This window comes from Mastomys coucha, unplaced genomic scaffold (assembly GCF_008632895.1).
Source record: "Mastomys coucha isolate ucsf_1 unplaced genomic scaffold, UCSF_Mcou_1 pScaffold7, whole genome shotgun sequence".
Taxonomy (NCBI): Eukaryota; Metazoa; Chordata; class Mammalia; order Rodentia; family Muridae; genus Mastomys; species Mastomys coucha.
In genome coordinates this window covers 104,537,647-104,553,582 of record NW_022196913.1, presented here as the reverse complement: position 1 = coordinate 104,553,582, position 15,936 = coordinate 104,537,647, and the positions used below count along the sequence as shown (strand labels likewise).

Below are 15,936 nucleotides of genomic sequence, written 5' to 3'. Positions count from 1 at the left end.
AAAAAAAAAAAAAAAAAAAAAAAGGAATGATTAGGTATTTTGAATTAATCTTCATTTTGAGTTTCATATATATGAATTTCGTTCACTTTTACCCATTTTTACCCCATGTCATCTCATTTTTCTTTCTCCTGCTAAGCCTCCCTTCTTACCAAATTGTCTTTGTTTGTTTGTTTGTTGCTTTATTGTATAGATCAAATGCAGGCTCTGTGCACTTGTAAGCAAGCTCTACACAACTGGGATACAATGCAAGCCACCTTCTTGCTCTCTTTTATTTTGGTGGCTCTGATATTCAAACCTAGGGTCATGAGCATGTTAAGAAATGCTAGGATCATTTCCGTTAGCCTAGAACTGCCTGATTTCCCATATATGTATGTGTGTGTGTGTGTGTGTGTGTTTGTGTGTGTATGTATACACATACATACATGTATGTATGTATGTATGTATGTATGTATGTATGTATGTATGTATCTGAGGCCAACTGTGTTTAAATGAGCACAGTGGACGGTTACTTACTGAAGCATGAGTAACTTATCAATGACTACACCACTGAAGAAAGTGACACCCTACTCCTAACCAACATTCCTTGTCAATAGTCCCCTCAGAGAAGAGCATGGCTTCTGGAACACTTTTCCTCCCTGATAGAATGTCGACAAACCCAGTCTCATACAGATTTTGTGCAGGCAACCTAATCTGCAGTGAGCTCACTAATGCATCAACTAGGATGTATGATGTCTCTAAGGCCCTGATTCTCAGTGCTGTTCCTCATCTCTAACTCTTACATTCTACCCACACTGTCATCTTGTGATGTACCATGGTGGCTCAGCTTTTTATGCCAAGATGACACCAAGTAAAGAAACAAACATACAAAAAGATTTTTACCCAAAAGTTTATTTTAAAACCCAAATTTCAGAAGTAATAATATTGCTAAGGCATGTCAGAGAGTGAGACATATATAAACCATCCCTGTTTAAAAATTAAATGTACGACTAATTGGAAAACGAGTTGTCATTATGTGTAAAACTTCTGTGGTGAAAGCAAATTTTTTAAAAGTGGTGTTAAGGATAAGGCCTCTGGGCATGAAAGTCAAGGAGAAGCTATCTTCTATCTCAAGCTCTAGGCCTTCTGAATCCTAGATCCTGAGGGTCTTGAGTCATCATGACCTCTCTGGGTAACACTTTGCACATTTATTACAATAATCTTGGAAAGATAATTCCTATAACTGTTACATCTTGATTTGTAGCATTAGTTAACCTACCAAAACTTGACTACTGTACCAGTATTGTTTATCTGAACAGTCACTAAAATACATTTATTCCATAGATCTCAAGGTCACAGAATCAACGTGTGGCCAGTCTTAATATTTCAGAATGTAATAATAGTTCTCATGCATGCAGTAGGCAGGATAAACATTTTTTCTATATGGTAAATACAAGTATAGATCCAGTAATTAGGCCAAGTGAACATTGGAAAGCAAGTTTTTCCAGACTGGAGAAGTATGAGGTATGGCAGGTCTTCCTGGATGAGGCTCTATGTGATTTGATCTGCTGTGGTTACTTTCCCAAGTTAGTTTTCAGGCATCTCCCCACTCCTCTGTACTCTTCCTTTGTTCTTTCATAAAAGCAAATATATCAAGACTTCATGTACATCCTCCACTGAATTCTCATTTATGGGAAAAGAGCTCTTCTTTGATGGTGTATGTACATACTTTAACCTCTCCCCTTCCTTCCCCTAGTCTTCTCACATTGTCTCTCCATTTTTCCTGTTTCTTGCTTACCAGTTTTCATGGACACACTCTTATATATGAAAATCTGTGAAAACAAGAACTGTCCCCACCCTAATGCCTTCAAAATAGCAGATGCTGTGTACATATTGATCAGCCCACTAATGTTTTACTCATCACTGCTTGAAGGACTTTTTACAGCAGAGTTCCGTACCTGTATGTTAGAGACATTGCAACGCTCTCCTTTTTATATAAAAGAGTCTAAAACATAACGAGACGTGAATGTGGCTATTGAGATCAAGAGTCAAGAGTCACTCATGTTCATTTACTGTCTTTTGACACACTATCTTTGTGAACTTCCAGAATATCAGAAATAAATACAATTTTAATTGGCAAAAGATGAATGAATTAGTCTTCTCTCACAGTCAATGATGAAAGTTTAAGGAACTGGGGGGAAAACAGAGTTCAGTTCAAAAGACATCCACACTGACCCCTCCCATATGCAACTTGTACTATGCAAGGATACATTTGATTAGGTGCCTTTCCCTCGGCACATTTCAGTCTCCTCAAGTCGTACTGCTTTTTACATCATAAATCAATTTCCTTTCACCTGCCTTTCTCCTTGAATTTAAAGTGTGCAGCTGTGGGGGTTGTTTCTCTACTAGACAGTGCTGGAGCAACCTTTCATTCAGAAAGGTCATCACAGGTATCCTGTGTCTCTAGTGATTCTTTTTTAGCCCCAGTGTGAATGTTCTGCAACCCTATGACAGACACCCTAATACCAAAGCAGGTCACAGTTTGTTGTCATTTGATTTATGTTGCTATAGTAAAATCTCCTGTGAAAACCGGAACTGAAAGAAGTATAGGAGAAAATGGGCTTATTTAACCTAAAGTTCTAGGTTACAGTCTATCACTGAGAGAAAATCAAGACAGGGATTCAAACAACTAGTCACATAGCATCCACAGTGTGCTGCAAAAAGAACAAATGCATCCTTTCTCCTTTTAGCTAGCTTTTCCTGCTCTTTAGATAGCCAGGGCTCCCCTGACTAGGGAATGTTAATGTCCCTAGTGGGCTGGGTCTTCTTACCTCGATTAACAGTTATGACAATTTTCTATTGTCATACTCAGTTCCTGAACTGAGGCTCTTTTCTCAAGTCAAGTAGGTTGTGTTAAGTTAATAAGTAGAAGTGACAAAAGTACATGTGTGCTTTCTACTGCTGGATGGAAACTTTTCGTTCATGCTAATGATACACGAGTTAATTAACTTTAGAGTTACGACGTGGAAACTATAACCATGTTTCCCTCTAAGCCATCAGTTTTCAACCTGTGGGTTGTGACGCTTTTAGGGGCCCAAAGACCATTTCACAAGGGTTGCATATCAAATATTTACATTACCATTCATAACAACAGCAAAATTACAGTTATGAAACAGCAGTGGAAATAATTTTATGGCTGGAGTCATCCCAATATAAGGACCTGTATTAAAGGGTTGTATTTTAGGGAAGGTTGAGAACCACTACACTGGGCTGTACGCTTGACATGATGTTGATTAAAAAGAAGTTATAAAATGGTAATTTGCCAGTTTCCATAGTGAGTTTTAGAGGTTAAAACCTGCCTGGCTTCAGAGAAAAGGGCACTGAAAACTGCCGAGGGCTGGGAGGTAGGAGGGTATTGATGTAGAGTAAGTCTATGTTGAGGCTCTGCTCTTTATAGCTGAGATTGTTCAGGCTAGTTTGTGTATGATTAGATAATGCAACTGTGTGTGTGTGTGTGCGTGTGTGAATTATTCATTTATTTTCTCCTTTCTCTAATCTAGATTTGACAGCACTTGAGGAATACATGTGATGAATGTCTTTGATGTGAATACCTGAGAACAGTAATTTGGAGTCTTCTTGGGATCAACCACTTTATTGGAAAGGAATGAGCAAATGGATAACAGAAAAATTAATTTGATAATGTTATTTTTCTAAAAATCTGAATTTCCACATGTAGTAGTAATTGGTTCATGATAATAATATTAATTTTCCTTTCTTGCAAAAACACTGTCAGTTGAAAGAGAAGGGACAGGAGAAAGTAACAGAGGACAGACCACCTGGAGTAATGTTTCCTTGTTGTTCCTAATACAGTGAACCTCAAACATTTATTTTGATTAGAGAATTCTGTGAGAGGCCTGGATCATGAATATAGCATGTCTGCCATTATGCAGCTATGCCTTGCTAACCTACTTTATATTATTCATAAAACAAGCTTATATCATTCACAAAAGCTGCATAGGAAATAGATACTGTTTGTACATACAATACAATAAATGTATGAGGTTGAAAACATGCATTGATTTTAGATGGTTAAAATAGCTGCTATGGTTTGTCTCTAGCTGTCCTTATGTTGAAACTTTCATTGTCATTGTGACAATGTTAAGAGGTGGCAGGACGCTTAAAAAAAGGGCCAGTGGGATATCCTTATATCTGAGGGAACTTCAGAATGTGTAAATAGTAAGTCCCTCAGTCTGTCTCTGGCATTCTGTCCAGTTATATGATCACTCCCACCGATGTCCATCATGTGATATGATGCTATCCACCTTGAAACTATCAGTAGAATGAAGGGTATGTTAGCACTATGCATCTGAACCTGCAGAACTGTGAGACAAGGGAATCCCTTTTCATCACTCAGTATCCTGCCTTGGGTATTTTATTACAGTAATGGGAAATAGACTAAGAAAGAAGCAGATCATTGAGCAGGGGAGAGCCATTCCTTGGATTATGAATTCTTCTCTTAAACGATTTTTCTTACTAGGTTTTATTTTTTAAATTTCTGGGGAATAATGGTCATCTTTCATTCACATTGTGTTAAAAATATTATATATAAACATTCTTTAAGTACAAAATAAAGGAAAAATTAGCGTTTTAAAGCACATGAAAATAATAAAGCTGCATAATGGGCTGAAAGGTTAGAGAAGATAGTCAGCATTCTTAGCTTTCACCAGGAACTTTCAGATATAGCCTGCTGAGGAGGCTCCGTGCTGAGAAACATCTGTGTATAGAAACTACATACTTTAAAATTAATATCAAATTAATCCCTTTTATGTCTATGGTTGTTATTATTCACTGTCATCTTGACTTTATTTAGCATCACCCATGAGACTCACCTTTAGTTATGTCTTATGTCTACATAGTTTTTTGTACAGAGGTTGAGGAGGGAAGATCTACCCTGAACTTGGGTACCAATGTCCCATGGGCAGAATAAAAGAAAATAAAAATGTTCTGGGCAGAATAAAAAAAGAGGGAAGGAGGAAGAGAGCTGAGCGCCAGCATTCTTCTATCTCTTTTTCTTGACTATGGACACAATGTGACAATTTCCTCAAATTCCTGCTCCTTGTCTTCCTATCATGAGCTGTAACCCCTTAAACTTTGAGTCAAATAAACCTTTCTTTTCTTAAGTTACTTTTGTCAGGTGTTTTTTCAAAGCAATAAGAAAAACAACTAATATAATGCCATTTGGTTTCTATACTTTTTTGGTTGAACAAACTTCTACTAGTGAATAAACAGACTAACCCTCAAATTGGTATGTGTATCATATATGGTATGTGTATCCTATAATATACATTTATCTATATCCATATATTTTTTTCACACATCTATTGACCTTGATTACTTAAATACCATTCATTTCTTTTTATTAGTCTATATGTGTTTTGCCTTTTTATTTATTTGCTTGTTTATTATTTATTTATTATTTGATTCCAGAAACAGGACCTCTCACTCTACAGCCCAAAGATAGCCTAGAATTCACTGTGTAAATCCAGCTGACTTTGATCTCACGACAACCCTCTTGATCCAGTCTTCTGAGTTTTCTGAGGATACTCACAAATCTCCAAGACTGGCTGTGTATTTTCACTTTAAATTATATGACTATTCTATGTATTTTATGAGATACATTGCATACAAATATTTTTCTAAACCCACTGCTTGCATTTTTCACTTTGTTGATTATTATTTTTTTCTGCGCATAAGTCTTTATTTTAATGTGGTCCCACATGTTTATTTTTATTCTTGTTACTTGCGATTTGGTGGGGTAGTAAAATAAACAACATCAACAACAATAATAAAACAAAAAACAACCTCCCCAAAAAATGGCAGAAGTCAATATCAACGAACTCTCTTCTCTTGCTTCCCATGATCTCAGAGCTTATATTTAAGACTTCAAAAGATCTCTATTATTGCATGTGATGTGTTGTAGTTTGATCTGGAATGCCCCCACAGGGTCACATGTTGAAGGCTAGGTCCATGGGTGGTAACACATTTGAGAAGTGGTAGTAACTTTAGAAAGTGGTCCTAGGTATGTGATTGAAAACAAATCCTTAAAAGGCATGGTGGGACTTGACTCCTTCCTGTCCAAGTTGCCATGAGGAAAGCTCCTTTGTCTCAGCATTGTCTCTATCACAATGTTTGCCTTCAGGTATCCACAGGCTGAAACCCCTAAAAGCTCAACTAATCCTTTCAACCTGTAGTTACTTACAAAAGATATTTTATCACATGGTATCAGATAAAAGTTTGATTTCATTCTTTTGCATGTGGCTATCCAACTTTCTCAATAGTGTTTCTTGATAGGAACATTCTGCCTCCAAAGGGTTTCAAAAGCAGTTATGCACCAGGTATTTTATTATTAATTTGTTTGTTGTATATCTCAGTCACAGCTTCTCCTCCCTTCTCTCCTTTCTGTCCCTCCTTCTCATCTACTCCAATACCCTATCTGTTTCTCTTCAAAAAAAGAGGAGGCCTCCCATGGATATCAACTTTCCTTGGCATATCAGGTTGTAGTAGGGAGTAGGCACATCTTCTCCAGTCAAGGCTAGACAAGGCAGCCCAGTTAGGGGAAGGGGATCCAAAGGCAGGCAACAGAGTCAGAGACAGCCCCTGCTTCTGCTGTTAGGAGTCACACATGAAGACCAAGATACACAACTGTTACATATGTGCAGAAGTTCTAGGTCTGTCTCATGTGTGCTTTCTGGTTGACTGTTCAATCTCTGTTGAGCTCCTATAGGCCCAGGTTAGTTGATTCTGTAGGATTTTCATGTCCTCTCTTGCTCTTTGAATCCTTCCTCCCCCCTCTTCCACAAGGATCTCCAAGCTCCATTTATTGTTTGCCTGTAAGTCACTTAATTTATTTCAATCAGTTGCTAGGTGAAGCCCTTTTGTGATTGGGTTATCTAACTCAGGATGATATTTTCTAGTTCCATCCATTTGCCTAAGAATTTCATGAATTTATTGTTTTTAATAGCTGAGTATATTCCATTGTGTAAATATACCACATTTTCTGTATCCATTCCTCTGTTGAGGGACATCTGGGTTCTTTCCAGCTTCTGCCTATTATAAATAAGGCTGCTATGAACATAGTAGAGCATGTGTCCTTATTACATGTTGGAGCATCTTCTAGGTATATGCCCAGGAGTGGTATAGCTGGGTCCTCAGGTAGTAGTACTATGTCCACTTTTCTCAGGAACTGCCATTCCATATACAGTTACTAAACCCAGACACTATTGTGGATGCCAAGAAGTGCATGCTGACAGGACCCTAATATAGCTTTCTCCTGAGAGGCCCTGCCAGAGGTGGATGCGCTTAGCCAACCATTGGACTGAGCATGGGATCTCTAATAGCGGAGTTAGAGAAAGGACTGAAGGATTTGAAGGGGTTTGCAACCCAATAGTAAGAGCAACAATATCAACCAACCAGACCCCTCAGAGTTCCCAGGGACTCAGCCATCAACCAAGGAGTACATATGGCTCCAGCTGCATATGTAGCAGATGATGGCCTTGTCAGGTATCAATGGGAGGAATGGTCCTTGATCCTGTGAAGACTTGATAGGTGCCCCAGTGTAGGGAAATAGAGGGCGAGGAGTTGGGAGTGGGTTGGTGAGTGGAAGAACACCCTCATAGAAACAGGGGGAGGGAAGATGGGATAGGGAGTTTCTGGGGCGGGGGCGGAAAACCGGGAAAGGGGATAACATTTGAAATGTAAATAAAGAAAATAATCAATAAATAAAAAATGTTTTTTCTGAGTACAGGAGATGGCCATATTAATGAGGTTTTTAAGATAATGTAATCATTGATGCTTAGCCAGTTCTGTCTACATGGTTTATTGTCTTTCAGTATTATCAAGGATCTACAAACTCTAAGTGCATGCTCTCCAGAGAACAGGCACTGACTGGACTTTGGGGTAAGGTTTTACATTACCCCATTTGTAAGTCACTTACAAATGACTTCTGTTTCACTGTCCAACTCTTTTGCCCCTTTGAAGGTGTTAGAATGTAATCCTGTGTTGATTTTTCCAACTTTTTCGATGAAGTTATTGTCTCAAATTTTGCTGGAGAAGAGCCACAAGATAAGTTACACTTCGGAATTGCCACAAGACATTCATAATTGCTCATTAAACTAATAAAACATCTGTTGATTTTCAAGATTTCCTGGGCCACCTAAAATTGGTATATTTGACCCCAAAGTAACAATTAAACTTTATCAGAGGAAAATGTGGGCACATGCAAGCAGCGAAGCTGCCCTGGAGCAAAATTGAGATGTGCCCAAAACCCTGAAAAATCTCATCCTGAGACCACCAGGGGTAATACAGCTCTTTCCTCGCTCTTAGCCTCAATGCTCCAGCCCATGATCTCTATCCCTGCACAAATTACCGGTTCAACCCCGCCCATAAGAACCTGCCCAGCATGTTCTTGGAATTCCTCTTCATGGAAGTGACTTATCCCTGGCACCTCAGCCTCAGCCAATAATGTACACCAACCCTTAAAACCCCCACTCATTTCCCAAGGTCTATATAGGCCTTGTTCACTCCCATAAAGTTGAGCTGTCTTACTGGAACTGTTCTTGGAAGTGATTCTGTCATACTCATGGTCCTCTGAACCTGGCCCTCTGCTCCCCTCCCCTTCATGTGCCGGTGGTCAACAACTTCCAGGGAAGGGGAGACCTACCTAAAAATATGACACCTTTCAGACCCAGAGCTTGGTACTGACTCATGACCTCCAGTTCAGAGCAGCACTGATCTGCTGTACAAAGTATGGGGTTAGTAAAAGAAGATAAACTGTTAAACCATTTCCAAGCCTGTTATTTAAAGTTTTTATAAAATCTGAAGCTGTAACAAAACATTTGTGATTTTGTAACAGAATAGGAAATATGCACCTGGTCCCTGGTCCTGCCTCTTAACACAGAGTCACTAAGACCCTGGCAATATGCTGAGTAATAGTGGTGATGGTAGAATCTTATACAGAACTGCTGAGCACATTGAGATTTTCTGGAAGTAAAGTGTATCTTTTAGTCTAACGAAGACATTCTTGATGAATTCCTGAACAGCTGCAGGAAGGGAACTGGCCACTAGAAAGAGCAGAATATGATTAGAAGCCTGGAATTCTATGTCCCTTCATATACTAGGGAAGAAAATAGAGACAGAAACTGAGCTAACTGCAGACCACAACCATGTGATGAAGCCTCCACAAAATCTGCCCAACATAGCATTTGGAGACCTTCTTGGCTATTATCACTATGCAGGGAGTGTGGAAGATGCACCCAAACTCCGCAGCAAGAGAGTCCATCCAGCTCTTCATTTGGCTCTGTGTGTTGATTCATCTGTCCATGCATTATATTCTTACAATATGTTTTATTGTAAACTGCTAAGTGCAAGTAAAGTGATTCTCTGAGTTCTGCCTTCAGTTACTAAAAATTTTAACATGACTAGGTATCAATGGTGAATCCCTATGCATAAGGAAGTCATATAGAGACATGGAAATCTACAAAGGAACTCATTTCCTGTGACTGACATTTGAAGTGGAGGAGTAGGAAAAATGGCTTTTCTTTAATAGTTGATTCACATCAAACTCTTTATAAACAGGAATAATTTTAGAACAAAAATGTTACAGGTTTTGGAGAGTTGGAAGTAGCATTGAGCCATCCTCTCTTGCTCTTTATTTGGTAACATTAATCTTAGTAACACCAATGTGGTGTTGAGGTCATGGAGGATTCTTAGTAATCTACTAAGAGCTTTAGCCCATGAAGGAACCAGAAGATGCTAGAGGCTGGTGACAGCAAAAATGGTAGCAGCCTCCCCAACAATTGAATAGATAAAATTACTACAAAGAAATAAAAACTGGCAGGTAAGTATTTTTGCTTTTTCCTCCAATCTGACCTCTATATCTGGGCTATCACCAGAGGTGCTAATCCCTCTGGAGGAGGTTTCATGCTATCAGTTAATTCTCCCTGGAATCGCTCTCACAGATCTGCCCAGAGGCAAGCCTCTTAGTTGATTATCAATTGGAACAATTTGACAATCAAGATTATCTATCATACATAGCATATGCCCATTGATATGGAGTCTGTTTCCTGAGTATTTACAACTTTTGATGAGTATGTACATGTATATGACCTTTGTGTGTGTGTTGATTCTAGAATCTCATTTATTCATTGAGTATATGCAGAACCCAAATGTAGGTCAAGAGCCAAGCTCCTGGCAATGTACACCAAAGCAGACAGTTTCATCTCAATAACTGAAATAATAGTCAGAAAGCTATTATTTAAAAATATTTTGTTTTTAAGTACTAGAAATGTGGAAAATGAGCTATAATACACAAATTTGTACTTTTTCATTATTATAACTAGATCATATGCTTTATTGATAAAAATTATTTATGTTTGCAACTTGGCAAAGTCTTCTCTTGCTGGGACACATGTGAAACCCAAGGTCCTGTGGATGAGAACTGTCATCATGAGGCAGGGCAGAGTGGCATAGAGAGAGGGGCAACCATGCTAATCATTTAGTGAAGCAGAGATGAGGGAGATCAAACAAGAAAATCAAGGATCTTGATCACAGGGGCCATTCTACACATTCATATATTGTCAGACTTTATCCTGGGACAACAGGAAGCCACTGAGAGTTATAAAGAAATTAAGGGTCATGTCACTTTGGTGGCTTGTATCAGAAAATAGACCACAAGTCGACTTTTAAATACTAGCCATTTCTGTCCCTGAGGCTTGAGCCATCACTGTCTTTAAACTGTCAGTCATGAAGGAAAATGGGGAGTGTCTAAAGATGGGACTCACAGAGAGAAGTGGTCCCTCCTTCCTGGTGGAAGTCTCTACCTCACCAACCCCAGGCCAAATGTAATTGTCCTCAATGAAGCTGTCATCAACTCCATTGTCACCCACCAGAGATGATTCCCACCCACTGTTGCATGGGATGCTACCCTATGGGATGCCACAGTGAATGATGTCAATAATTGGCATGGTATTGGTGGTAGATGTGACATTTAGCAGCAAGCATGATGAGTATGGGGAGAAGCACTGCCTCTAACATAACTTGGACCATGTCTGGCTCTGGTGCTCAATCCAGGAGCAATGGCTAATGTGGTAGAGAGCACTAAGTATTTGACTTCCTTACTCATAGAGAGGCAGAGCCTGGGCTTCTCCAAGAAAAAAATAGCTCCAGGGACCAGCTTTCAGACAGCTCTAAGATAAAAGTCCTGGAGAGGAAAAGGGGTGGGTGGGACAGAAATAAAACATTTGTAAATTCTTTAAGATAAGCTGTATTAGCAGACCTCCAGCCACCCTCAACCACATCCTTGCCAATGTTCTGACTTTTGTGAATCCTCCAGTGCTGTGCTTTGTACTTTTACAGACACTGTCCAGTCTAAATACAGTCTTAGACAATGACTTGGCTTTCATTGCTTATTTAATACCTCTCCAAGGTCTCTACCACACGCATACTTCCTCCAGCTTCCACCTCTTACAACCAGTAAAGAATGTTCATTGGAGAAAGCAGATAATCTGTCTTGCAAAGACCCCCTCATTGTAGCCTTCTGCATTCCTGTCAATAAAGAGTTGATAGTTGATGTTAACTCTTAAAACTTGAGGTCTGGGTGCACAACTAAGTCAAGGTTTTATGGCTTCTTCACTGAGAGGAACACACTATATATCAACACCAACATCCATTACTTCTCACTGTTAAAGCCTTCAATTCTTTAGAGGATAAAAGTGACATTCCAGTTCAGTGGTGCCTTCATTTGTTTGTTAAGATCTACTGTGTGACACTGACTCTCTGGTAACCCAGTATGCATTTCGGCTCTACTTTATTGGATGGAAGAATAAATGCTTCATTTTTTTTTATTGATTTTTAACAAATAGTTCTCACTATCTTTCAAACATGAAGCTATGTAGAAATTTGTTTCACATACATATTTTTCTCAGAAAGCATGCCTCTAGCCTCTAATCTTTGTGCAGTTTAGATCATCACATCAACGTATCAAAGGTGAGAGGAAAGTAAAGTAGAAAAATATATGTAGAGGAAGTAACTTAATTTCTAAAATTCAGCCAGCACTTATTGTTATTTTTAAGAACATAATACTACAAGAACTAAACTAGGCAAAAATAATTTAAGACTTGGTGTCTGCCTTCAAGAACTTTGTCTAATAGGGAAAGAAAGTATTGTGCAAAACAAGAAGAATGTAATATAGCCACTGGTGATGGGATATACCAAAGACTTTGCTCACTGGAGGTCTTAGTTTTAGAAGCTAGATAAAATTATATATGTCATGATTTAAATAGAAATAGTTATTTCTCATAAATCTGTAGGGTGAGAAGTCTGAATCCTAGTCAAAGTGTCTGGAGAGGACATTCTTATTAGTTAGAAAGTGGCCATCTTCTCATTGTGTCCTCACAGAGGAGAAAGACACCATGCCTTCCTCTTTATAGTCTATAAAGTCGCTGAGCCCATTCACAGGAGGCCACCTTCATGATCTTGCCCCATCCCCCAAATCTCCACTTGTTAATACCATCACACTGGGCACAAGGGCTTCAGAATATGAATCTGGATATGAACAAGACAAAAATAGAAATAATGCTTGCTGTGATTAGTTTTAATTGTCCACACTACCTAAACATTACTAGAAAAAAAAAGGTCTCAGGGAGGAGTTTTCTTCATCGTGTTGGCCTGTGGGCATATCTATATGGGATTATCATAATTAAATTAATGGATGTGGAAAGACCCAGCCCACCATGGGTAATACCATTACCTCAGAAGGGGATCCTGAACTGTTTTAGGGAAATCAGTGTGAGCATAAGCAAGTAAGCACATGAACATACTTGCATTCATTCCTTTTTGCTCTTGACCAGACATGCTGTAATCAGTTTGAGTCAAGTTCCTGCCTTGATTCCCTAACATTGACGAAGTATAACCTAGGATTTTAAGTTGACCTACATTCATTTCTCTCCTAATTTTATTTTAGTCAGGGCATTTCATCACAGTAATATAAATGAAACAAGAACACTCTGTTACAGCAGATATATACCAGCACTAGTAGAGATTCAAAGTTTGCTTAAAAAAAAATACATTTGGTTTATATGAGTCTTCTAAAGAACTTTACTATAGACATTATTTTGTTGCTCGAGACGCTTCATGTAATGTATAACCACTTATCTCATTAATCTATAAACAAATTTTATCAATCATTGCAGGTTTTGGTCACCAGTTAATCACCCTATGCTTTCTGGAAACCCTGAAGTTTCTTAAGGAAGGAAAAATCAAATGCGCACTCTCGAGTGTCAAAAATGCTTCAGAGACAAGATAATGCATATATACATAAAGGCATTTTTAAAAAATATGTATTTTTAAGTCCAGAAATTTTGGGATTTTATGTTAATTCTTCCTTGAGGATACTGAGGACAGGAAGAAGCATTGGGGAACATACCTTTAGCCTGAACCTGCCCTTGGCAAGGGATGCATTACATAGTCTATCAAATACCCTGACAGCCCCTCTGGCAGGTTAATGCTGTGTGTCAAATTGATTAATCTATGATGCTCCACAGTTTGATCAATACTTGTCTCAACATTGCTGAAGAAATATTTTTAAAAATGTAAATAAAATTTAGAGTGGTGGACATTAAGCAAAATGTATTGTCTTCCACAATGTGAGAGTGCATATCCACTTATTTAAATGTCTTTGTGAACAATGAGTGAGTCTTTTTAAAAAAGAAGGAATTCAGTCTGCATCCTGCCTGATTCTCTAGTTTATAGACCAAAGACAGCTACATGGTGTCTCACTTGGATCACTAAGCTGTTCTACTCCAAATGATTTTGTACTAGCCAACAGTAGCAATCCTATAAATATTATAATCATTGATCTGATTAATTAATTAGTCATTAATGATTAATTAATCATTGCTCTGATATAATGAGCTGCAGATATAGCTCATCAGTTAAGAAATTTTACTGCACTTCCAGAGGATATGAGTGAGTATGTATGTATGTATGTATGTATGCATGCATGTATGTATGTATAAATACACACATTGACTATACTGTCAAAGTCCTCCAGAGAATAAAACCAAAAAGATTTATTAATGAATGCTTATAATATAGCGATATATGACATGTATGGTATAGAGAATACAATTTTCTTTCTTTTTTTCTTTTTTTGTTCTTCTTTGAGACAGGGTTTCTCTGTGTAGCCCTGGCTGCCCTGGAACTCACTCTGTAGACCAGGCTGGCCATGAACTTAGAAATCCGCCTGCCTCTGCCTCCCAAGTGCTGGGATTAAAGGCGTGCGCCACCACTGCCCAGCTTGAGAATACAATTTTATAGTCTAGCATATTAATAGAGTATATAATATAGTATGATATAGTATTCAATCTGACATATAGGCATCAGTTAATATACATCACATACCTTATTGGTTATATTTCTATGGGGTACTTGATTAATGTAGCATGTATGACAAATTTCATTCCATACATCAAATAGATAACACAAAGACATCTTGATTTTCCCAAGAAAGTAAAGTAGGAGCTCTAAGTTTCAAGTAGATCAGGCTTGTCCGACCTACTATAGTGCTTCCCCCACTACAGATTGCTACTGAGAAGGAGGAATAAGAAGAACTGTTGCTCAAAGGTCAAATAGTTCAAGAGCCATCCCCATCAAAAATGCTAACTCAGGGAAATTTCTTCATGAGCTGAAAGACTAAATAAAAATACCCAAGAGGACAGTGATCCATTTCCACTTCTATCTCACATGTCTCAAAAATAGCAACCCAAAGTTTCCATGAATGAGCTGCAGAGCAGGGAGAAGTTCATTGTTTGGTCCATGTCAGGATGTCTGCTACTCGCAGACGCCTATATGGCTTTAGTGATGCATAAGCCACCTGTTTCTTTCATGGATCACCTTCAGGAGCCTAAATGCTTCCCCCAGTTCACCTGCATACCTCACTACAGTCTTGTATCATGTTGCTGCCATGAAAAGCAAACCCAGGAACCATTCTAGACAGTTCCCCTTCATCCTACAAGAATGTTACCCACATAGACCCTGCAGGCTCATCTGGTGTGTCCTTTCTCATTCCCTCCAGCTGAGAAGTGCTTGCATAGTAGTGGGGGGAAGATTAGGGAAACACCTGGGTCTGGTATAGCTCTACTGCACTAAAGGAGAAGAGGTCACTGTCAGAGTGGATATCTGGCTTGCTCCAAGCCACATGGCTCAATGAAGGCAGAAGCTGGCTCCATGGCCCCAAGTCTCTAAGGCTCATTGGCTATCATTCCCATCCTATCCCCAGAGCAAATCTGCACCAAGACCTACCTACTATGTTACAGCAAGCAACTGAGATGCAGAATGATCCGCCTGCACTGCCGAGGATGCCAACCTCCACCCCAACAGGAATCCCACTTCTACTCGCACTCGACAGCAGACACAGGCACCTGCCAACTTGGCACACATTGCCTCGCTGCCACATTTCCCTAGCAGGCCTTGATGAAGGTCTGATTATCTTTTTTTTTCCCCCTCAAAATCTATCCCTCAGTATGAGCTGTGCCCTATCCATCTGCCCATGCTGGGTGAAGTCTGCTACAGCTGCTAGCTACACCTGCTAGAGGATCAGACAGGGTACCTTGGGATGGGGGCAAATAAGCAGGTGGATGCTAAAGACTGGCAACTGCTTTGCAAAAACCTTCTCATGCTTTTGTAGCTTTACAGGAAATAAAAACAAAGAAAATGAGATGCCACCCATGTGGGGGTGGAAACAAAGGCAGTGTATTAAGACTCCAATCAAATGCAAAAATCATTTTATATTTGAATTTGCATTTAGCAAAAAAATAAAAAAATAAAAAAGGAAGGCAGCCTGGATCTCTAGTCCATCCCAACCAAAGTCGCTACCTTTGTGTAAATGCAGTTCAAGTTCAGACT

General features: G+C 39.0%; 1 protein-coding gene across 5 annotated transcripts in view; it reads left to right on the top strand.

The window, feature by feature from the left end:
- Positions 1 to 15,936, top strand: part of Tmem71 (transmembrane protein 71) — a 69,880-nt gene that overhangs the window by 47,956 nt on the left and 5,988 nt on the right. The window contains exon 13 of one of the 5 annotated variants that reach the window (XM_031359289.1): positions 3,537 to 5,156. The exons of 3 other annotated variants lie outside the window; for them this stretch is intronic. In XM_031359289.1, coding sequence (XP_031215149.1) covers positions 3,537 to 3,552 — 16 coding nt within the window. In that variant the 3' untranslated portion in view covers positions 3,553 to 5,156. Of the gene's footprint in view, positions 1 to 3,536; positions 5,157 to 15,936 lie in introns of those variants that run through there. One more of the 5 variants, XM_031359292.1, reaches the window with a different exon arrangement.